At 40.9% G+C, this 26,290-nt stretch overlaps 1 protein-coding gene and 1 non-coding gene across 2 annotated transcripts in view; both read left to right on the forward strand.

The window, feature by feature from the left end:
• Positions 1–26,290, forward strand: part of LOC126470895 (trypsin-1-like) — a 219,482-nt gene that overhangs the window by 173,787 nt on the left and 19,405 nt on the right. Inside the window, exon 6 of the mRNA XM_050098919.1 lies at positions 4,455–4,648. Coding sequence (XP_049954876.1) covers positions 4,455–4,648 — 194 coding nt within the window. The remainder of the gene's footprint in view (positions 1–4,454; positions 4,649–26,290) is intronic.
• Trnat-ugu (transfer RNA threonine (anticodon UGU)) lies at positions 22,880–22,954 on the forward strand. Its single transcript has one exon. It is a non-coding gene; the product is annotated as a tRNA-Thr (tRNA).

Raw genomic sequence — 26,290 nt, forward strand, 5'->3', positions numbered from 1 at the left:
CCAGACAGTGCCACGCACCTATGTTGCAAATTTAAACAGATAGTCAATATGCATTGTGTAGTTGACTTGCACCCAATTCTAGGGTCAGAGGAGTTGGTAAAGTTGTTAGGGGGCCAGCATTTTTCACGTGCCAGCATGTGTGACACATACTTGCAGTTGCCACTGGATGCTGCCTCTCAGATTTTCTTAGTGCTCAACTCCTTCTTTGGGCCCTACCAGTTCAATTGCTTGCTCTTTGAAATTTCATGTGCACCAGGAATTTATCAACGACATTGAGCAGTTGATTTAGGAAATTCCATGTTGTGTAAAACTACCTTGATGACATCAGGGTCATGTGCTCCATGCAAGAGGAGCATTTACAAAATCTGCAGGCAATTTTCTAACTCCTTCTGGTGGGCAGTCTTCATTGCAAGTTCAAAAAGTGTAGTTTTTTCTTCAAAGATGCAGTTTCTCAGACATGTGCTCAGCAAATGGCCTCATTCTTAAGGATTAGCATGTCAAAGCTATCATTAACCTGCTGACACCCAAGAATCTAAAGAAACTCCCGTCCTTTTTGGGCAAGATTTCTTATCATGCTAAGTTCATTCTGTGAGCTGTATGCATCTGCCATTCTCTTAACTAGTTCCACCAAAAGGCTTGGATCATGGTTTATCAGCAGGTTTTTGAGTCCCTAAAGGAGTGTTTGTGTTCCACACCTTGTTCAACTTCCTTTACACCAGGTAAACCATTAACCTAGCATTGGTGCAGTTCTGTCACACTGGAATACAGATGTCTACAAAACAAGCAGCCCATTACTTATACATTGAAGATGCTTTCCACAGAGCATCATAACTACTCACAGATGGAAAAGGGAGTGCTGACTATAATTTGGTATTAAACTTTTTTTTTCGTTTTAGCTAAGTTCCTACTCTTCACTGACCCAAGCTGCTGGTTTCTTTATTTGGCCCTCGCTCCAGTTCAGACTGCTCACAAGTTGCAGACATCAGCCTTCTTTCTGAGTATAGTAATTACTCCTATGACACTCCTTACCAGTCTACTGACCAGCATGTTAATGCAGATGCCCTATCACAATTGCTGGCAGGGCCTGATCCAGAGTTTGACAAGAGGCTCTAGTTTTCATGTTGGATGAAACTTTGCAGCAGACACTGCTCGATTTTTCTTTGACAGCCTGGGATGTTGTGGCCACCTTGGCCACCAAGCTGCTTTTCTGAAAATTATTTCAGCAGTCCAGATAGGTTGGCCTGACCACACTTGTTCTGGAGCATATTTGGTGTAGTGTACATTTTTAATGCTGTGGGATTGACTCAGAATTGTCAATAGGCTCCTTGTGCTGGCCACAGAGGAGCAAGGCTGATGAGTGATCATCCCTCCAGTGTTGCATCCTTTGGTATTCTAGTTGCTGCATATGTCACACTGGGGTACATCCTGTATGAAGGCTTTGTCATAACATCACATTTACTGGCTGGTGATTGATCATGATGTTGAACATCTTGTGAGGGCTTGCACAGCCTATGCACTGAACCAACCTGACAAGGTGGACAAGAAGACCAGGGCTCTCCTGAAGAAGACAGGGATGCCTGAGAAGACTATCAGACAACTTCAGGCAAAAGCTCCAGTGCCACCTAGACTGTATGGTCTGCCTAAAATACAAAATACAAGTAATATTGGGGCCACTATGTATGCAACAGCGAAGTATTTGAAAAATCTGCTGTCTCCATATGTGGAGAAATGTGTTCACCACATCCAAAACTCAGAAGACTTCCTGCAACGTCTCAAGCATCTACGCATCACAGATTTGGACATCATGGTTAGTTTTGATGTGGTATCACTGTTCACTAGGACCCCACTGAGAGACTCACTAGAACTGATTGCAGAAAAATTTAATGGTGCTCTGCTGGACCTATTCAGGCATACACTGACATCCATGTATTTCCTGTATGGAAACCAATATTACGAGCAAAATGAAGCTGTAGCTATGGGTAGCCCACTGTCTCCTGTGGTTGCCAACATGTTCATGGAGAGATTTGAGGAGAGGGCATTAGAGACAGCCAGATATATACCCACATGCTTCTTCAGGTATGTGGATGACACCTTCGTGATCTGACCTCATGGGAAGGACAGGCTCAATGAGTTTCTGGAACATCTTAACTCATGCAACCCACATATAAAATTCACCATAGAACAGGAGAATAATGGCCAGCTGCCATTTCTGGATATACTAGTTAAAAGAAAAGCAGATGGATCAATTGTCCACAGTATGTATCGAAAACCCACACACACTGATTTATATCTGCAGGCCAGCAGCTGTCACCACCCTACACAGAAGAACAGAGTTCTTCAGACATTGGTCCACAGAGCATGTGTCCTGTCAGACCAAGATAGTCTACTGACAGAAATAGAGCATCACGAAACAGTGTTCTGCAAAAATGGACATACAACGAAAGAAATTGAGATGGCACTCCAACCAGCCACTACACCACAAGTTCCAGAAGCAGAACAAGATGAAGCAAACAAGATGCCCTATGCTAGTTCTGTTTCTGCCAGGATTAGTAGGACCCTCCGTAAACACAATATCAGGTGTGTTTTCTGTCCATCCAGCAAGATCGGGGGACTGGTGGGAAATGTTAAGGATGACCTGGGTTTACGGAAACCAGGGATTTATAATATACCTTGCCAATGTGGCACGTTCTACATTGGCCTGATGACAAGGACAGTAGATATCAGGTGCAAGGAACATCAGAGGCACACCCAATTAAGACAGGCAACAAAATCAGACATTGCTGAACACTGTCTAGAGCTAGTTTCTAACACAGCCACCCACATTTTGGGACAGTGTTATAAGCGAGTCAATAGAAATAAAAGTGACTGATAATCTCATTAACCATGACATGGGGTACCAGCTAAGTAGAGCCTGGGATCCTGCTCTGGAATTATTGAAGAAGCAATGGGGACAGCTGCAGCACTCCACAAATAGAAGAACTAAAGGCGTGGACATGGAGAACAATCCCATACAGAGTTCCAGGTACATCAGGCGGAAGATGGAATGCCCGGGGTTGGGTCTGACGGGCGCAGACCGCAGAGGGAACATCTGGATCCGCAGCGGACCGAAAATGGAATGGCAACACTCCAGCAGATCATAGTGAGTGGGAGAGTACCACAGGGGGAATGCCTGGTTACATGTAAAATTAGTTAAGAGAACAAACTGTATTGTAATATTACCTAAAAATATCATTGTTAATTGTTAACGATCTAAAGAAAACTTACATTATGTAGCAAGAAAAATGTAATAAATGTTTAAAAATAAAATTGTTAAAACCTATGGCAGGAAAGAGTAAATAGCAAGTCCTAAAGCAGACCGCTCTGCCCCCTCAGGGCAGGTAATGGGGGGGGGGGGGGGGGGGGGGAAGAATGTGAGGAGTAGTCTCAGGTCACACCTGATGAAGGTAACGAGCTATGTTATTGAAATATCGTACAAGTACGACGCTGATATCCGGCAGAGCACCTGACAACTCAAGATGTCATTAGGTCACCAGGAAAGCCTGAAGAATTATGACTGTAATCTTCATTTCTTCAACAAATTTAAGTCGGCCCCCAATAGCTGAGTGGTCAGTGCGACAGAATGTCAATCCTAAGAGTCCGGGTTCTATTCCCAGCTGGGTCAGAGATTTTCTCTGCTCAGGGACTGGGTGTTGTGTTGTCCTAATCATCATCATTTCATCCCCATCGACGCACAACTCGCGAAGTGGTGTCAAATTGAAAGACTTGCACCCAGCGAACGGTCTAACCAACAGGAGGCCCTAGTCACATGACATTACATTACAACAGATTTAACAGAAACTGTTAATTATCAATTTTTACTTTTAACTGATTCTGAATATTTTTGAGTTGACCATTATTTATTTCAGCTATATTGTTCTGTTCAAAACAGCATATTGTTTTGACAACATAGTCTTTTTCATAGACTAACATTGCCGCATTACTCTTGTCAGCTTTTATAGCAAAACCTTCTGCCACCTGAAGTTTTCTATTCAAATTTTTAAGAATGTTCAGTTCTTAGTTGTCTATGGTACTAGTGTCTAAAGCCTCATGTAGAGTTCTGCTCACTCCTACAGTTTTATTTGGTTTCTTCAGTTTTTTACTTTCTTAGCAGAATCACAAGTTAGTTTGACTTCAGTTATTGTTCACTTTACAGCTTTCTTTGTAAAATTTTCATCAATATATTTTGTGTTGGAGTTAATGTGTTAATATATAAAGAGAATGTAAAAATAAATCTGATTTGGATTTGTGTTTAGTATTTTGAAGAAACAAATGCAACATTTGCATGTGATACTGCATAATGAATTCTTTTTACCATGTACTTGCTGTATTTTCTTTTTTTAAAAGAAGTATGAACAGAAGCAACAGCCCTAACTGTCAGTCAGTTCTTTTCCTTAAACATTTTGTATTTTTTATAGGAAATGGAACTGTGACTGGTTGGGGACGTCTAACAGAAGATGGTACCCTGCCACATGTTTTGCATCATGTTTCCCTTCCATTTATATCAACTGACCTTTGTAAAAAGTGGTATGTTGAGGCTGGATATGGTCAGTATGTGAATCCATGCCAAGTATGCAGTGGCTATGGGGCAGGTGGGGCAGATTCATGTCAGGTAAGGAAAATTTAAAGTAATGAGTCACTGTGCAATCCATGTAATGCAGTCATCTATTAAATACTGAGGATCTTTGTTTCACCTTTTAACTGTCTGCATTATGGTGTCCTGAGGTTCCAATAGTAGCACAACATGCTGTGTAGCATTCAGTGTCCATACATGGATGTTGGACACACATCTTGTCTTTTTTCAAACTTCAACTTTGCGACTTTGACAGTCACACACGATTATCAAAGTCTGAGCTTAGTTCATGTAACTGTTCTAAAACAGAATATGTATCAGAACTCAATGCAAAATCATTTTTGAAGATAAAAAATCACCATTTTGGAAAAGTATGACACTGCAAGATGTACTCAGTCTGTGGAGAGATAACTATGACAGAAGAAAGCAAAGCACTCATTGCAGATCACAAACTGCACAACTCCCACTGTCACCTTTCACTCTGGATTTGTAGTCTCACATGTCTGATGCCAGGCACACCCGCACTCATCCACCAAGTGTAATGGAAGCAATGACGCATCAGACTAACAGACCTTTTTACTATCATTGTGTATCCAATTAATGTGCTGTTGTACAAACAGTGGTATTTGATGACACATGTCTACAATACATTGGTGATACAGTGGGTATTAGAGTGTGGCTCTGAATCACCTCCAGTATGCACTCATTTTCATTAATTGTCAATTGTTAAGTTCAGCTGCTCCACAATCTGCTGGTATACTGGTCGCCAAGCATGGTGCTGGCCTCAACTTTTCACTGTCTACTGTTGTCTCTTTTAATGACAACAAATCACATATTATGATACTCTTCAATTTTGGGATTGCTGTAGCAAGAACAAACACAATTTATGGAATGCAGTACATTATAGAGAAACGTGTATAACACAATGAAGTACAGGTGGCGAGTAGCACTGAACACATTGACTGGACAACAGTAATACAAGTTACAGAATAGACCGCGCACTCATTTGCAGTCACTTAAACAATACTATTTCTTTGGTGGCTCACCAGAGTGTGCCAGGGGGCTGGCCTAGGTGGCCTCTATAAGTGGGTCTGTGAACCATATGGATGTACGATCTCTGAAATTTCACACACCATGTGTGGAGGTACATCACTCCTCCCTTCCAGGGGTGGGAAAACCATATACATAAAAACAAAAATACATGGTACAGAAAAAGTGTGTGAACAGAAAAAAAGCACTGGTACCAAAATAACACTGGTACCAAGAAAAGCAGTGGTACTGAAAAAGCAGTGGTACCGAAAAAGCTGTGGTACTGAAAAAGCAGCAGTATGGGAAACACTAGTGACTGTGCTGATGTCCATTTAATTGCCTGATGATGGTGGCTACTGCAGTCTGTGGTGCGCAGGCACCAGCAAATAAGGGTGGATGTGATGAGGGGGCGGTTTTGATGCACCATTCCCCCTCTTGTGGGAGGCCATAGGGCAGGACCGGGGATGGCATCTCCATAGGGTCATCTTTGTTAAGATTAGTGGTTGGCACAGAGTGGTCAGCAGGGGCATTGGGGATGATGGATACACAAGATCCAGCAACAGACATGGCAGCGGCTGTGGCATCAGGTGCAGCGGCACTGCAGCAGAGGCTGCACCAGCAATAGCAATTGAGGAGTGGGGGAAGAGGTAGAAACTGTAGACAGCAATCTGTCAGTCAGCGATCCACACTGTGATGTGAACCAGACTGTCTGCAATACAGGAACAGGCATCAGTGGCAGTAGGAGTGGGGGAGGTGATGGTCCCTCCAGAAGAGACACCACCAAGCATGGCCGTAGCTAGTTGAAGTGGGATGTCCACCTGTCAGGAGTGCAGACAATGCACAAGAGCTGGCAGCAGTTATGCTCAATGATGGCAGGAACCCAGTTCAGCCAGCAACTGAAACCATGAGCCCAGACAGGTGCAACTGACCAGAACCATAGCAGAGCCAATGACACCAGCGGATGTGGTGCTGGATGCAGTGGGTGAAGGAGGGTCTGTGGTTGGCGCTCATGTAGCAGCTCCACTGCGCTCTTGTCCCCTATTTGAACCATGCATTTGGCCTCAGCATTGGATTGAGGATGAAGTGAGTGAGCTGTGAGATGGTGTACACCACTAGCCTGACAAAAGTGGCAAATTCTTGAGAAACAAACTGGACACTGTTATCTGTAACCATAGTATATGGAAATCCCTCAGTTTCAAAAATCTTAGATGGGGCCAAAATAGTGGCCACCGTGTAGGGAAACTTGGAATAGGCATCCATTACAGTGAAACAATACTGAATTAGGAAGGGCCCAGCAAAATCGACATTTAGGCTCTCCCACAAGCACTTAGGCATGAACCAGGGGGAAAAGGACACCTGCAGGACTGCCTGTTGCTGCACACAGGGAGTGCAAACAGCGATAAGTCATGTAATCTCTCCATAAGTGCTAGGCTAATACACATGTCAGCAGGCCTAAATCCTTGGTGTGAGAGGTACCTTATGACTGACATGCAGAAGCTGCAGTATGTTATGGTGTAAGGAAGCACGAATCACAACCTGGGAAGATGCATCCACCAAACACAGAAAGGTGATGCTGGAGGGAGATGTAGTTATGCAAGGGATCCGAGGCACAGCCCACAGATTTTTCTGGTCAACCATGCTGCACAAAAAAGAGGTCCCAGCTAAGTACAGGATCTGTGGTCACGGTCAAAGCTATCATGAAACTAGTGATGAGAAAACCATTGTCTGTGTTCTGGTTTTCAAATCTAAATACAAACAAAGGAACTCATCCTGATCAAATGCTGGGTCTGGCCCAATCATAAGGTGAGATAAGGCACTGGCATTGGCATGTTGCACCACTGGCTGATAACAGATCCGATAATGATAATGGGAGAGGAAGAGAACCCACAGTTGCAAATGATGCACTGCCTTGTCCGGCATGGAAGCCGAAGGTTTAAAAAGAGCAACTAATGGCTTTTGATCCATGATTAAGTGGAATCAAGAACCATACAACAACATGTGAAATTTCTTGAGGGTGAATGCAATCACTAAAGCCTACATTTCAATCTGAGAATATTGATGCTGAGTGGGAGATAAAGTCCTGGGAGGGTAAGCAATGTGCCATTCAAACACATCTGCATATATGTACACCAACACCACTACAAGACCATGCCAAGAAGCATCTGCAGCCAACACAAGATGCTGACCCACCTGAAAAGTGACCAGACAAAGGGCAGATTAAAACTTAGATTTAAGCAAAGTGAACACTTGGTCACAAGCCGGGGACCAGAAAAAAATGCCATATTTTTACACAAAAGTATGTGCATGGGCTGATCCACTGTGGATGCGTCTGGTAAAAACTTACGCTAGTATGCAACTTTACCTAGATATGCCTGCAGTTCTGTAACAGAGGTCAGCCACAGCAAAGCTGTACTTACATCATCATGATGATGTAATGGTTCGACCCCTGTGCAAGAAACCTCAAAATCTAGGTACCCAACTGATGGCTGAAAAAAACTGAGATTTGGCAAGATTGCACTTGAGACCCTGAAAACAATGATCAGAGATTGCTAAGGTGGCCTTCAGTGGAAGAACCCAAAACAATGATATCATCGATGGAATTGATGCATCTGGGTACAGAGGCTGTTAGCTTTGCTGAAAAATTGTGGACACTCTAGTGACACCAAAAGACAAGTGTTGATATAGGTGTAGGGCAAAAGGTGTATTGACAATGAGAAGGTACCTAGTGGTCTCATCCAAGGGGAGCTGGAAGTACACTTTCAACAAATAAATGTTGGAAAAATAGTGGCCACCTGAAAATTTTGTGAGCAACTCATCAGGGTGGGGCAAAGGGTATGTATCTATTATGTACTATGCATTAACCATGATACTGAAGTCACTACAGAGGTGAAGGTGACCTGTCAGCTTCTTAATGATGACCAGTGGTGTAGCCCATTCACTGGAAAAAAAAATAGGCTGAATGACATTGAGCAGTGTGAAATGGTCTAATTCTTCTATGACAGGGTTGCACACTGCGACAGACTCCTATTGCGCTCAAAAAAATTCGGAGGCAGACTCTTTCATGGTAGTGTGGGCCTGAAAACCAGTAGCACACCCAAGCCCAGGAGGAAACAGAGACGAAAAGTCAGAGCAGAGAGACTCCTTTTGCTGATACAGAGCTTTATGTGACACTAAGTTTACCTCATTGGCAATAGAGAAACTGAAAGTGTGAAATGCATTTAATCTGAGCAGGTCTGTGAAATTGGAATGATGCACAACAAGAAATGTGAGAGGGCAAACAACAGATCTGTAAGGGGCAGGAGCAGAGAACTGACCTACGATTGGAATCTCTGTTTATTGTAGCTTTTGTGAAACCTGTGTGAGGGAGGGGAGCCAAACTCCACCTATGTTTGTTCATTTACAGAAGTCACTGCAGCTGTGTTGTACACCTGCATTTTTAGCAGTTTAATAAACCCATACAAGTCTATAAACAATTTTTCAGGGAAACAGTCATTGTAGAGATGCAGTTTATGTCTGCCAGTACTACTGTGGTCACCGTGTTTGAAGAGGAGTTACACAATGGTGCAATGTGGCCTTTCTTTCTTCACTTGTTGCAAACCACCCAATGCTTAGGGCACACAGCATGCTTGTGTTTCATGAAGCAGTACAAGAAAGATGGAAGGGGGGCACGTGGCCGCTGCTGTGACATGTCCTGTTAGTGCTGCAGCCATAATCAACACTGCCCCATACGACCCTCAGTTGAAGGCTGTAGTGCAGCAGTGGCCTCCCCGTCATCCTGAACATTTGTAGCGTGCCTAACAGGGGTTGACTGAGCAACTTTTGATCCCTCCTCCCACACAAAAATTTGGTTTTCTGCAGCCCGTGACACTTCAAAGGACTGTGCTATATTGAGCACATCCATAAGCTTTGGATTCTTACATTGAAGTGCTTTTTCGCAGACTTCCATATCTGGGGCCAGGAAAATAATAGCATCACTCACCATGTGATCAGTATAGGATCTGCGATGGGTACTAGTGACAAATTTACAACCATGGCTTAACCCACGCAATTTTGCAGCCCAAGCTTTTTAGGATTGGTTTGTGTGTTTCTGATGATGGTAAAATTCTACATACATCACAGTAACATGTGTTCTGTCACAGTAATAGGTTGAGGGGAGCTTGCACAATTCATCAAATGATAAGTTGGCCAGTTCTTGCAAAGGCCCTAGTTGGCACAACACCTGATAAATGCATGACAAAAACAAGGAAAGAAAGAAAGCCCTAGACAGGTTTGCACTGTCCATGCAAAAAACCTGGAAATGTTGGCGTAACTGTGTCTCATAGTTGTCCCAATCTTCAGCTGATTCATCATACGCCAGAAAGAGTGAAGATTGCACTGATAGAAGAGTAACCTGCCATGAACATATGGATGCCACTTGATTTAGAGTAATGGCGAGAGCCTACTTTTTGTTCCGCAAAAGCTTGCTGTTGGCAGTGATACATTGGAGTATTTCTGTCCTCAAGGTGTTTGTCAGGTGACTAAGCACTGACACTAAGACATAGAGAGAGCACAGCCCTCAATCACTGTCAAGTTTGCTATGGCAAGAACAAACACGATTCATGGAATGTAGTACTTTATAGAGAAACACCTAAGATATACTGAAGTACAGGATGTGCATAGCACTGAACACACTGGTTGGACAAAACATTAATGGCTTCCATAAGTGGACCACTGAACTGTATGGGCATGCGATTGCTGAAATCAATTGCACCATGAGTGAAGGTACATCAGGGATCTTTCACACTCACTATAATTGCAGCCACACACGAAACCTGGCCACAAGCCACCTGGCTCTCCCAGAGCCCATTTTATATCAATCTCTCTTAAAGCCTTTTAACTCCAATACAGTGCTTACAATCCATTGAGTGACTAATTTCACTTCTGTCTACCAAAAAGACTTTAAGTAATGAACAACAGTGAACCTCAAGTTCTCACAGCATGAATTCATTCCACCACACTGGATGCCATTGCCCACTTGAATGTTGAACACCGAACAATCATAGCATACAGTAGGGTTATTTGGAAGGTGAACAAAAGAGCAAACTCATATAGCTAACTGTGAATTTACTAATATTAGCCATAGTATTAAACCTACTTTCTGTGCAACCTAAGTTTTGTTTAAATCTTGTAGGGTCTAGCAAATCTTGTGCTCTTATTTAAATTTTAAATTTAGATACTATGTTTTTACAGTTTTTATACTGATAAGCCTCAACTATCTCTTTTTTTTTATTTTGGTCACACATCAATTTTGATATTATGCCAACTGAAGCAGTAAATTGTGTTTGAATCCTGAAAATCTTCAGTGAAGTGTTACTTGATAATAATGATACATTCCTTGTCTGATCAACTTCAGTTTAGTAACATTCAAGCTTTTCACTATTTTTGCTGAACAGAGAGGAAGTTTGTAAATCCTTGGTACCATTTTTCATTCACAAGAACAAAAGAAAAAAGGTGAAATATTATAAGTCTTCAAGAACATAGAAAATTAGGGAGATTGAGACTTTTACCCCTCCATTCTTGTAACCTTACAGTGCTGTCAAAATGGAAAACCAGTTGAATGTGGCATGAGTGGTGGCTGCAAGTAATAAGGAATGAGCTACATTTTGTATGCATTGAGAGATTATTGTGAGATATTAAAGTGTCGCTTATCTGAAATCATGTTTAGGAAGATTTACTTTCAGGTGGGATATCTCAGATACAGGTGAAACACCCATATTACTTGGTGTGCTCATTACAGAGAGCCAGCATTCCTTTGCTCTTCCATACATGGAGTTTGTGAAATTGTTTGTGAGCTCCATAGTAACTTTTTGCATCTGCTTCATCAAATATATTTTTAGCTCTGGAAAAGTCAGCAGAAGTGCTCATGTAGCTGTAATGTGTCTTACAAGAGAGTCCCAGGCAGTTTTATGGGACTACTGCTAATGGCATTCAAGTGAAACCTTATAGCATTTCATTCACCAAATGAGCTACATAAGACCAATCAGTGTCATCTGCAGAAAAGAAAGAATGACCTATGGACCAAAAAACTATAGAACAAATTACAGAAGCTGTTATTTGAGGCATAAAGAAACATGTTGAATGGAACTACATAAAGTTTCAAATTGTCACCAATGGAAATGTCCACCAATGGAAATTCCTGACAGCATCACCATCCTGTCACTAATACGTCGAGATGTGCTGTGAAAAAATGTAGATTTATTTGTCTTCCACAACCTCTCCATGCCAAAAAGAAGGGAGTCATTGGCAGTGCAGCCAGTAAGTGAGACCTCCCATGTGGAAAAATCAGCCATCAGATTTGATACCAAATTTTAACTCATTGCACAACAAACATGCACTGTTCATTGTGTAGTCCAGTGTCATCAGGTGCAGTCTTAATTAAAGACATACTGTGGGCCTGCATGCATAGAGCTAGCTTAATGAAGACAACTGTGGCTGTTTTGCAATAATATTTTGTATGCTGTTGCTGTTAACAAGGCTCACAGTTGAGGTTTATTCTATTCCTTATTCTTATACAAGGTGTTACCCAAAATATCCAAGGGTTTCATTGTAAAAATCATAAAACTATACTTATATCCTAATGTCCTCTGTAATCTTCAAAGAAGTCATGTATGCAATGATACCAGGATTGTTCCCATTTTTGAATGCACTCCTGAAAGTCTGCAGGGTATAGGGGGTTCAGGACCCATTGCAGTTCCACCTTTCAACGTGATTTTCATCTTTGGGGGGAAAAAAAAAGAGTCAGCATTTATCTCATGTGGTCAATGCTGAAAAATTAAGAGAAAAACTTCACTGCAGTTCATCTCGTGTTCAGTTCATTGCCTAGAATTCACTGACATGTACTGTATGACAGCCCAAGTCTGTTACAAACATCGTAAATTGTCTGCCTTCAGTCTTTGTGAATCATGTCATGCACTCTCATACTCATTCTTGGTGTTGTGCATATTGCAGAGCAACCAGAATGTTTGTCATCTTCCACATATTCTTGGCCTTCCATGAAGCACTTGAACCACTCAGATGTTCTTGTTTCACCCAGTGCAGTTTCACTAAATTCCTCTGTCAGCCTGCAATGGGTTTCAGCTGCAGTTTTCGTCAGCTTTGATGCAAATCCATGACTCCTTCATGTTCATCCATTTCACAATTTGCAGAAGCACTGAAACACATTCTGACACCCACCACTACAACTCACAATGGTATGTGTTGTAATGCTGCTGGTTTGAACAGTACAATTAAATTCTCAGATATTTTGGGTAGCACTTTGTAAATTGTTTTTGAGGTGTAATAATTGCCTCTGGCTGTAAATGCTCATGAGTGACCATCTATGAATTCCAGCTGCTATGTGAAAGTGAGTACATATTCATGAAAATATGCTTTGAGAGGTCCCAGTGTCATTTTCTAAATCATTCATGGCTATAGCCGCCATCTTATTAAACAGTGGTCTACATGATGCTCATGAATTGATTTTTATATGTATACCATTGAACTAAAACTGTACTTTTTTTTGGCTGAACCAAATTGCCCCAAAGTATCATCTCATCTGAAATCAAGTTTGTTTTCTATACTCGTATATTAACCTAAAACGTGTACAGATTAACATCGTACACAATTAATAGAAAAAAAACTAAGTGAGAAAATGTTGGTGGTTTTCTAACTACACCAGTCAGCTGGGGCTAGTCTACTTCAAATACTGGTATCTAGCAGTGATGTGAATATGCTACTGCTGGAGGATATCAGTTATTATGTACTGTACAGACAGATACCTAATTACAATGAAATTTTTTCTGTGGTGTTAACAATAAATTGCAAAGACAGGATTCAGATTTTCAGCTGATACTAATTATCTTTAAATATTTTTCTCAGCAACAGAGGCTATTTCATTCTGATAAAATATAGAAAATATTTCATATAGTACCTTGAGCTCTGGTTATTTCACAGATTGTGCCAGATGGACTTATTTGTACTTAAGCAGTACTTCCACTAAAGCCCATCTGGTAATTTCCGTTATTGTTGCTTTTCATTCACAGCATTAACTACTGAACACTACCACAATATTTGTTATTACTATTTTGCAGTACATGTATGCTGTACAACTGAAGTGAAATACAAAGATCCTCGATGAAAGATATACCATGTTTGATTAGTTAAACATCTTTAGTTATTATATGCAGAATTTAATCATTGTGCGGCATAAAATTTTGAAATAAGAATTTGCATGTTCTGTGGAACATAATTCTGACTTCTTACTATGGTATGGAATGAGTTAGTTTTAAAATTACAGTACATCTTCTCAGTAGAAAATATGGCAACGGATGCTTTAAGTTTTTTTATACATACAGTGATTTATATTCATCAATGTTCAGTGTCTTGTTTGAATTTAATTGTAGTATCCATTTTATTCTTTATATCACTGAGTAAGTGGTCAAGAATTTTTGTGGCTGAATACCACACTCCTTTCTGTGCCTCACTAAGGCTAAGTGGCGAATATGTAAAACATTTCTCCTTCTAAAATTATATTTATGAATGATGCCATTGTTTTCAAAGTGTGATTGAGATTGACAGCACCCTTCATAAAGGAGTAAATTTATTGTGAACCTGTTGTCAGCATGTCCACTGTTTAAAGAGATATTTAAAAGAGGTTCTGAAGTGGACAACACACATTATCCTTGTTGCATACTTCTGTGCAACAAACACTTTTTGCCTCAATGAGGTGTTACCCCAGAATCTGATGTCATAAGACTCTAGGGAATGAAAATAAGAAAAGTAAGTCAATGTTTTTTACATTTTCATATCCAAGATCTGATATTATTCTTTCATGATGTGGCTTTCTAGGCCAAAACACAAAAATTTGCCGGTGTGGTGTTGGCAGGGAGTGGTATGACTCACAGATGGTCCAGGAGAGAGGGTCCCACATGGCAGGAGCTTGAAGCCAGTCGGAGATAGCATTGCTGCTGCAGACAATGCAGAGAGATGAACTCCATTTGGCAGGCCATGAGCACAAGTGGCACAATCTGGGAGTGGCAGTGAGTTGCACACTGACAGGTGACAGCTGTGGCCAACATCAGGCCCAACAGGAAAAACATGGACGAGATGCAGAGTGAACACTTGGACGCAGCACTGGATGAAAGGCACTCTAACTGAAGGACTGGCAAGGTGTGGTCGCTGCTTGCCCAACGTCATTCCTGATGTAAGCTGGCCCTGATCAGCTGAGTGATGTCCATTATAGCTGCCCTGTGGAAGAATACTACCATGACAAACAACGGACACATGATCTATGGAGGAAGAATTGGTACCCACAATGGCAGTGCTGCTTGCAGTGACTCACACACTGTTAGTGTTAAAGTTAGCAGCACATGTTACCATGGCATCTATGGGTGATGTGATTGACAACAATGTAGTGTGGTTTTGTTATCAAAAGAATGTTTTCCCGAATCTCTTATGATGGTGTCTATGGTCTGAGAGGCAGCAGCTCACAGTACACACCTGTGTTGCTTGGAGGTGGATGCTAGGCAAATAAAATATCCCTCCCCCTTCAGCTGTAGTGATGGTTTGCATAAACATATGTCCAAAGGAGTTATGCATCATATTCAGCATAACACAGGCACTGCAATATCATATTTATCTTCCGACATTGGGCAAGTGACTTCCAAGTAAAATGTCTCACCTGTGTGGGAATATATGTAGTGGATGTCTGAGTACAGTGTGGGAAATCTGGGTTCAAGTCCCTGCCTGATCTACAACTGTTGGTTGTCCATATTTGCAATTACAAACACACTGAATATATCTTCAAAAGTAGTGAGCAGAAGTGTAAAGTGATGTTATGCCTGCCCCAGTGGAGGTGGTCAGGCAGCTGCACTGCCCTGGTCTCAAACAGCTGCCCTCAAGGGCAAAAGACTGGCAGCAGCTCGAAGTAAGCCTGCAAGTGGCCACTGGCTGGAAGGTGCTAAGCCCACACCACTGGATTTAGAGCCAGCAGTAGGCTTGCAGTTAGCAGAGGACAAGTCTCGTGGAAGCTGCTTATTGAACTATGTCACCTCATGGACCAGTGTAGGCCTCTCCTTGTAGATGGTGCCTGCCAGATTGCAATCCATTTGACTAAAATAGAGGATTATAGTGGCTCAGTGTGTACATGTTTTGCTACTGCATCTGGTCTGTTCATGTAGGTCATGTTAAGTCTGTGGCTCTGTTTGAAACAACCGGGCTCTCTAGAGCATGGAGCCTTTGCCTTTCTGCTGTGTCAGTATTATTTATGCTCCTGGTCCCTCTACTTGGTGATGAAATGAGGTAATGACACTGATGCTTCAGCAGTTGTGCTCACTACATCAGCAGGTAGCCCTGGCATAACTCCTCTCTAGCCATCTGTCCTGACCCAGTTCTCTGTCTTGTTGCATTATTATCCAACCACAAAAATTAATTTATATTTGGTGTAATAAAAATAGTGGTCACACATCTGGATCTGATTAGTTGTTCTTTGATGTGCAGTTGTGCAAATTACTTAGTTATGTCTGAATGTATGTCAAAATCTTATAAGTACAGCTTATAAATGTCAAAAAATTACAAAATTATTTGTACCTGCTGTTAACACCACTGCAAACTGTTCATTACATTGTATTATGTTTTGAAGATGCTTTAAAATGGCTCAATGCCAAAATTGCAACTAAAAAATAAATTTCAACACATGAAAGCAAAATGAAATCCTTTAAAAAAGATGAAAATACAGTAACTGTGATAATTTTCAGCATTTCACCTTGAATATTATTCATAATAATGAGAACAGGCTCTTGTTTTATTAGGAACGAATACCTTAGTTTCACAAGCTGCAACATGGTCACGTGTTGAACAGTGACCTGAATATAGAATAAATTTCCTTTAGTTCATGTCTGTGATCACAAATTTTTTGTCATCTGACTACTGGTTTTGGTCTATAATAACTATCTTCAGATCTGCAGCAAAATTAGGGGAAAACGTAAATACACTACATGCAGATTGTCTACAGCTTAAAGCAATAAAATAGACTATAATGAAAAGTATTAATGACATACATGTGCATTTGTGTGCTTTGAATATGAAGAGGCATACTTGTTTTATAAAAACATGTCCTAATATACCGGAGCTGTAATGGTATCATCAAATGCTAAACACAAAATCAGCACCAGCATCATATATATATATATATATATATATATATATATATATATATATATATATATATATATGCAAGAGTTTTCATGTCAGCAGCACTACTGTTCTAAGCAAACTGCCATAAAGTAGCCACAAAATGTTTGTGTTGCAAGTTCGCCAGATATCACTACTTAGGCATACACATATTCCTCGGTGATTAATTGTACGATGTAAAATAAAATGGGATACAACCAATGAAGTCTGTAATGGGCTTATAAGGTATAAGAGGCATTACAGCAATAAAAATCAATGAACTAAAAGTGTTAAAAAGGAAAAATTAAGAGACAGTAATAGACATATGGTCATACATTCTCACATGGAGCCTGAGACCCATATGTCATAGAGGTATTTGACACAACATCTAAAATGCTTCACATATCTTTGGTTCAAAAATGGTTCAAATGGCTCTGAGCACTATGGGACTTAACAGCTGAGGTCAACAGTCCCCTAGAACTTAGAACTACTTAAACCTAACTAACCTAAGGACATCACATACATCCATGCTCGAGGCAGGATTCGAACCTGCGATTGTTGCAGTCGCGCGGTTCCAGACTGAAGCGCTGAGAACCACTCGGCCACTCTGGCCATATCTTTGGTAAATTGCTGGACAGATTAAATTCCAAAAGGCATGCACTTAAACTGACAAAGCCCCTAGTGGGTATTGAACACTAAGAAACACTGATAAGCAGCATCCAATGGCAACTGCAAGTATGCATCATGCGAGTCAATATTGGTAAAATATTGGTCCCCAGACAACTTAGCCAACAACTCTTCTGGACATGGAATAGTGTACAAGTCTGTGACACAATGCACATTGACTGTCTGTTTAAAATCACTGCATCTGGCTTGTAAATAACCACCAAAGGAGTGGTTAACTGCCTAGATAAAATAGTAGGGACAACACCAAATTCCTGACAATGCTACAGCTTGGCCTTATCCTTATTGTGCATGGTGAAGAGAATGAGGCTGAGGTGACAAAATTTGGGAGTTACTGATGGCTGAAGGGTGACAGGAGCCTTGAAATTTGCCACCTGACTCTAGATATTTTCAAACAGCTGGCCACATGACCTGGTAAAGAGTCCCAATCTTAAAAGGAGACTGATCAGGACACGAAATGGACTTTATCACTGTTCTCCTGCTCAAAAACAGAATAAGCATTTTAGCCCAAAAATATTTAATGCAAACAGTGAGTTTGCCACTAACAACTTAAGCCATACTGAGATGGAGAACTGGCCCCCTCCCCCCAATGGAATACAATGTTTACTATAAGATACTATTTGATATAGCGGTCATTGCAGCACATGGAAGCCCAAGAGTTTGCACATATCTAAGTAAATTAGGCTGACCGTTGCCCATGCATCAACTTGAAACTCAATCAGTCACCCATCTATTACCAATATTAGCACAATAAACTAGGGTGATACTCATGGGGCATTGGAGGCAGCCTCTGAGTCCAAGAGCAACATTGGGGCCTCCGACAGCTGTCCTGTGGCTGACCAACTGCCACAAACTGATGGCACACAGCATATTTTTCAGCATACCTCACACATGGCATCTATGTGTGGGCAATTTTTACTGTGTGCACCAAATGACAATTGAGGCACGTCTTCCGACTTGCTTACTGTGCAGAAACAGGTGTGGAAGGAAAACAATGCTGAGGACCCACAAAACTCTGCAAACAGTGACCCCAACTCTTTGACTTACTTGTGCCCACCAAGCTTGCCATGGACAAAGACAGACAGTGCTATAACATCACTGCACTTGAGACATCAATGGCATCATCACACAGTGGCTCAGTGGAAGGCAAGGTCACCTGGCCAGCCACAAGGAGCACTGAGGGCTGTTTATCATCTTCTCTAACTTTAACACCTCCAGCTGTTGGAATATATATACTTTGCTATTTCTGTAAGTTCAAGTGATTCAACACTCTGGATAGCTCTCACTAAAAAAAGGTTGGACAAGGCCAGTGCCCAAGCTTGGACCTCAGGATTGGGTGCCAATCAGAAGATCATATTCCTAATGAATGAGTCCTCTTACAAGGCAGCACATCGGAGACATTCAGATCAATACTTGCATGAAAGGCCACAGACAGCTGCCCAGGGTGTTTGTTAGACTGCAACTGTGCCACCATCACATGAATTTGAATTCCAAAATACTGTGTGAGCAACCAACAGTGTTCCTCAATGTTAAGTTTCATGGGCTTAGTAGAGGACCTCAAAATCTGTACAATTTTGTACAACCTAGGACCGCTGGACTGCATTAAGATGGCCTTACCAACTTGGATCAGTTATATGCCTTACCTGGCAGTGCAGGAAGAAGCAAGGCAGGTAATTCTCCTGCTTTTCCACAGACCTGTAGAAATGGGTGAGTGGTGTTGAGGTGGCAAAGGAGACATCTTCTCTGCAGGCACCTGGACCACCATCAGCATGATGTGAGAGCAGATCAATTCCACATTCTGTTTGAGCAGCTTCTACATCTGCTCCTGCTGCAGCTGTTGTTGTTGTTTCTGGAGGCACAACTGTTCCTGCCAACACTGTAGCTACAAATTAACACTATGAAAAAAAATAAAAATATTAAATGTGTAAGTGCATACTCTATTACCACTTTTGTATCTGCACAGGTGTGACAATCCTGCTAAACTGTACCATCAGCATCAACATCACATTTATAACTGGCAGGGGGAGCTAAACTGGGAAATCAGAGAGCTGAAACCCAGAAGACAGTAACCTTGAGATGCAGGTCAAACTACAGGTAGCAGAGAGTCCAAATACACAGATAGCACAAATGTAACCAGCATGAATGGTTGAAGGAGTTGAAACAACTTGCAAATGGAAACAAGAGCATGGCACAATGCAGAAACCAGGTCTGTGTTGACCAATCTCGGTATAAGAACTGACTGATGTGATCTATCACCACCAGGAAGTAAATAAATGTGTCAGTCGGCCAGCTCATACAACACTACACATGTACTGTCCAAGATAGCATTCCTCACTACTCTGTCAAGAGACCCACATCCTCTATGTACATATTTATGTCCACTGGTCAGGGTAATAAGCATTCAGTCATAAATTTGTGCCCACTCCTGATACTGAGGCTTGTTCAAGCAGCCTCACATGCAGCTTCAGTTTCATTCTCAGTGTATCTGATTTACTTATCTATTGTAAGAAATACGCCACCTCCATTTCCCATTAACCTATCCTTTTTATATATGCTTGAATTTTCCACAGGAATCTGACTGCTATCAATTTTGGATTTTAACTAGCTTTCTGTTGTAGTATTGCATGAGCTTTACTTCTTTTTAGGAGCACTTCAAACTGTGGCACTTTGTAGCAAATGCTTTGGTGGTTAACCACTATGATTTTAATACTCTCACCTGTGGTGGACTGTTTCCTAGGACCTTACACTGATTTTTCAGGTCCCCTGCAGGTGTCATTTTCTGGATTGCATAGAGAGTCATCTAATTTAAAAAGAAAAACTTTGGGTGCACTTAGGTAGCAACCTCTGTTGTGTAGTGTACTCCTGACCCATTTAGGGTGACATTACAGTTCTCATCCCCAAGGCACAAGTCCAGGGATTTGCAGCCTAGCTTGTCACAGAACCTTTGCAGTCTCCAGTTCAAGTGTTCCATTCAGCTCAGAATCAGAGACCTTGACCTGTTCTGGGGACAATGCTGAAGATGATACTCCATAAGCAAGTCAATTTTTTCAGCCTCCTCTACCAGTTGCTGAAATGATCCAGTTATGACCATGGAGCCCAACCAACGGGCATTGTTTGTGTCAACGTGCTCCACAAACTGCAGTTGGTTACACAGTGCTGCTGGAATGAGTTCCTGAACATGCTGAACGAGGCCCCTAGGCATAACACTGAGAGCACATGGTGTTCTTTCGCATTCTTTGCTGCCATTTCCCTTAGAGCTACTATTATTTGCCACAGGGTTGACCTGTTTATGATTAATAGGCCCCTGTATATGACACATTGTCATCCTAAGGAATCATCTACTGCAGTAAGCCTGTATTCCCTGAACATGCCATGGCCAGCCAACACAGGTGGTTGAAACGATCAGAAAAGAGTATGAAGTCCTAAATAAAACTCTTACTTATTCCACAATCCTCAAGGATATTCTTCATGTCGGGATCTGTAGAACATGGCATATGAATGAGTTAATTATTTAATATCCAGAGGCATCTGGCCATCTGTGTTGCCCAGGAGAACTTAATTAATGAGAGAAATCAGAAAGCATTTAACATCTTTACTTTCTTAAATTTTACTTTTTAGCAATGGAGTTAATATTATTAGTTCATCAGTACTGATGCTGATTGAGACATATACTCACTACATATAATTTTTTCCTGACATCTAATTTTCTTTGAAATATACTTTTTTACATGGTAAAACATTGTGACAAAATATAATTTCATGAACACCAAAAGCCTTTCTTTCATTAATAATCATTAACAATATTATCTGGTCCAAAATTCCAATGGCACACTGTTTCATCTGCAATGATGTTGCTTTGTTCACCCAACTTATTTGCTCCAGTATTGTAACAGGTGTCAAATGGCCAGTGCATTTATTTGGTATGGTGTAAATAGTGATCCCAGTATCACAACTGTTTGAAGCATTATCACTTTACATAGGGTTGTTACCATCTTTGATATCTGATAGTCACTTTACAACTATTATTCAATGTAGCTGTTCCACTTATGGCTATTGAAAACTTATTGTGATTACAATTTTGACATTTTGTCATTTTCAAGCATAGTGGGATGTCAAAGCCCTTTCTACAATGTTAATTTGTGACATGCTGGAACATAATTTCCAGCAATCTGAGTGCAAATACATATGGTGTTTTAAGTATACCTGCAATTCAGCACAAAACAGCATTCGATTTACATATAAATAAGAACTTTATCCTCAACATACGCAGAAACAAACTGCTCATGTAGCTAAACAGTATGATTGGATTACAATGCCCTGTTGCAACATTCCACTATGCCTGCAAATGAAAAAGTGTTAAAATTGCACTCGTAGTAAATAGTTGTTACAGCCATAAGTAGAATGACTACATCCAATAATTACATAAAGGCTTTGAACCCATTTCTCATCAAAATTTTGCATATGACTATAGTATTTGAGTTAAAGACAGCTCACCTAAATTACGTTATTAACTGAACACAAGTGTAAGACTGCTTTCTGTAAGATTTCTACCTTTTTATAAATGGAAAAGCAACTTCGAATTTTTATCTTCTTGCCACTTTCACTGAACATTAACCACTAGAAGTTACAGTAAATGTCATATATACTACAATGTAATACATTTTCTTGTAGCTGGATTGATAAAACTTCCCAAAGAACATAATCTGGAAGACAGAGTGCAAATTTCATTTCTTAATACGTTACATGACACAAGAATGATTTACACTACTGCAGAATACCTGTCTTGGATTGTTGAAAGGAGAACATGAGAGTGTAAGAACAGATCAAAAGATAGGACACTCAGAAAACTAGGGAAAAGAAAGGAAATGTATGTTGTTAGATAAAACATAATCTACTATAATTGTTAATGAGAATGTGTCCTGTAAAACAAAACATCAGAATCTCAAATGTAGGCATTACTCATGGTTCAAGTGAAGCTAAATCTTACAAAAAAATTACTCATGTAAATAATGCAGCCTACCATAAAGAATATAATATAATCCAAAATTCACTATGAAGTTAATCAAAGGACATTAAATTATTTTATAATTGTATGGATATGGTGTCTGTTCTTTCAGACTTGTCCAAAAGAACAGACACCATATCCATATAAGTACATAGTTCTGGGAATACCAGCCATGACCTTCTTTTTCTGTGCAGATGCACACATATTCCCTGAAATCTTACGGGACTTGATAAGAATGTCTTCCACAAGTAATGAGTGTGTTGGGGTGGGACACTACAAATGTAGTGTGTGGACATACAAGTTGAGAATGTGGGTCTTGTGGGAGGCACACGCGAGATAGTCCCTGCAGTCGCATTATCCTCTGTGCCCTCGGTGGCTCAGATGGATAGAGCATCTGCCATGTAAGCAGGAGATCCTGGGTTTGAATCCCAGTTGGGGCATACATTCTCACCTGACCCCATTGATGTGTATCAATGCCCGTCAGCAGTTGAAGGTATTAATATAATTGTAGTTTCTTTAAATCAGTTTAATCAGTTTAGTTTTCGTGAATAATTTTCTCATCATTTTAGGCATGTGAAGTGTATGGCCATTATCAAAAACTAAGTCTCTAACAAAGACTGTGCACCAGCTCAAAATCCAAATCTTCATTTCGGATGGCTCTCATATCTATGTTAGAAAGGGTAGTAGAGGTGTACTGGCAGAATGAAACTTGATTTATGGCTGTATTATTGTAGTTACAGGTTATCTGAGCATTTACTTAGTATTTTTGCAACACATGTATAGAAATTTTATTTCCTTTGGAGAATGTATTTCATAATCTATTCCTCTGTTGGAAGGTTTGTTTTATATCCTCAAATCTACAATTTATTTAAATTTTCAGTTTTATATACACCAATTATTATTATTTTTAAATTCTTAGCTTTACAGCCTGTTAAGTTCATTTAAATAGAATTTCATTATATGAATGTCACAGATTGAAACATCACACCATTTTGCCAAATTCACCAAGCTGGAAACCAGAGAACCTTATATTAGTTCAACTCATGTAGAGATAATTTGGAGTATGAAAGCCACCACCACAGACAAGTACCTTCAGTAACTGGATGGCATAATATTATGTATTTATTGTATTATGAAACCTTTCCTCCTGTATGTCTAAAGCAAATCATATTTATAACATTGAAAATGCTCTACAGAATACGTTTTTAAAAATTATTAACTCTAATAACACAATAATAAAGGTGTAAGTGAAAGTGGCTAGTGGCGGACAATTAAATAGGCAAATAATCCTAATAAATAAAGGTCTAAAACCAGTGATTTCCCCAGCATGACATATTACTACTGAGTACATGAATACCTTATTATGGAATGCCTGAGACCCCAAACTGGAGATACACATTTGATTATAAACACATTACAACTAGGGATCCACATGGTTGCCATTCATGTAGAGACAGGCTTTAGCATTCTTCTCATGATCAACAGGGCTGGAATACACCAAAGCTTTAAATATCCCCGTACAAAAGAACCCAAGGGTTCAAGTCAGGAGACCTGGGAGGCAATTGTATTGGTAAGCCATGATCAGTGCACTAACTGTCAAACATTTGTGCTACATATTCCCAAGTAGGCACATGAATTCGTGCAAGTGCACCATCATGCATGTACCAAATATGCATCCTTTTACCAGATGGAACATCATTGGGATAGTCAGTTAGATTATATTGTCAGAAATGAAGATATACTCAGTCAGCAAATGGATCAGATAGGAAATGTGGCCCTATCAACTGACCAACTGTGATGCCCGCCCAAATGTTAATGGAAAATCTCAGCTGATGTGCCATCTCATTGATAATAAGTGGGTCCTCATGAAGTTTAACATGTGTACTGGATGTGAATTACACTGTCTTGGGTAAGGTATGCTTTGTCTGTAAATAATACATGGATGAGGAACTATTGATCATCCTCACACTGTGTAAACATCTATGGCAAAAGGCAAACCCTGCTCAAAAGTCAGGTGTGGCCAGGGCTTGCACACTTTGTACATGATACAGGTACAGCTGTCTCTCATGTAATATCTGCCTTCTGGTGGAGGTGAAACAGACTCTCTTGCAGCAGTCCCAGTACTTGTGCCAGGCATTGCAACCATTTGGTGTAGTTCAGGCTACTCCAGTCATGGTGTCAACACTGTTATTGGTCTACCTACATGTTGCATGTTGGGTTTAAATGAACTGGGGTCATGCAGGCACTAATGACACCTAGTGGACACTTTGCTCTCTGGCTGCCTTCTCTGACAATATGCTTCATGATTCAATCATGTTTCCTCCTGCACGACACTAACAGCATCCCTGTGCATGAAGTGGATGTCAGCCATTTCTTCATTTTAAAATGTATGTGGAGCCATGGCAAGCAATTCAAATGTTACAACTGCTCATTGTGTTTGCTATTCACTGTGGGAACATGGAACATGAAGTCATGTTTGTGCAGCAGCCACACTGCCAGCATGAGCTGAAACTGGACCTGTGATTCAGTGCTTCAAGGTCAGTCTTTGCTTGACACCAATGAAAGTAATGTACTCAGCTAACCAACAGTGACATGCCGACAGTGAAGCTGCAACACAGACATAACCTTAGACATTAAAGTGTTGTATCATTGGCATAACTGCACTTGTGCATGTGTTGTATCAGGGAAATGACTGGATATCAGACCTACACTAAGTGATCAAAAGTATCCGGACACCTCCAAAAACATATGTTTTTGATATTAGGTGCATTGTACTGCCATCTACTGCCTGGTGATCCATATCAGCGACCTCAGTAGTAATTAGACATCGAGAGAGAGCAGAATGGGGCGCTCCATGGAACTCACAGACTTCGAACATGGCCAGGTGATTGGGTGTCACTTATGTCATATGTCGGTACGCGAGATTTCCACACTCCTAAACATTACTAGGTCCACTGTTTCCGATGTGGTAGTAAAGTGGAAATGTGAAGGGACATGTACAGCACAAAACTGTACAGGCTGACCTTGTCCGTTGACTGACAGAGACTGCCAACAGTTGAAGAGGCTCATAATGTGTAATAGGAAGACATCTCTCCAGACCATCACACAGGAATTCCAAACTGCGTCAGGATCCACTGCAAATATAATGACAGTTAGTTGGGAGGTGAGAAAACTTTGATTATATGGTCGAGCGGCTGCTCACAAGCCACACATCATACCGATAAATGCCAAACGATGCCTTGTTTGGTGAAAGGAGCGTAAACATTGAACAACTGAACAGTGGAGAAATGTTTAGTGGAGTGACAAATCACAGTACACAATGTGGTGATCTGATGGCAGGGCGTGGGTATGGTGAATGCCCAGTGAATGTCATCTGCCAGTGTGTGTAGTGCCAACAGTAAAATTCGGAGACAGCAGTGTTATGGTGTAGTCATGGAGAGGGCGTACACCCTTCGTGGTTTTGTGTGGCACTATCACAGCACAGGCCTACATTGATGTTTTAACCACCTTCTTGCTTCCCACTGTTGAAGAGCAATTCGGGTATGGTGACTGCATCTTTCAACATGATCGAGCACCTGTTCATAATGCACGGCCTGTGGCAGAGTGGTTACACAACAATAAAATCCCTGTAATGGACTGGCCTGCACAGAGTCCTCATGTGAACACTATAGAATTCCTTTGGGATGTTTTGGAACGTCGACTTTGTGCCAAGCCTCACTAACCAACATCAACACCTCTCCTCAGTGCAGCACTCATGAAGAATGAGCTGACATTCT

Source organism: Schistocerca serialis, chromosome 3 (genome assembly GCF_023864345.2).
Source record: "Schistocerca serialis cubense isolate TAMUIC-IGC-003099 chromosome 3, iqSchSeri2.2, whole genome shotgun sequence".
Taxonomy (NCBI): domain Eukaryota; kingdom Metazoa; phylum Arthropoda; class Insecta; order Orthoptera; family Acrididae; genus Schistocerca; species Schistocerca serialis.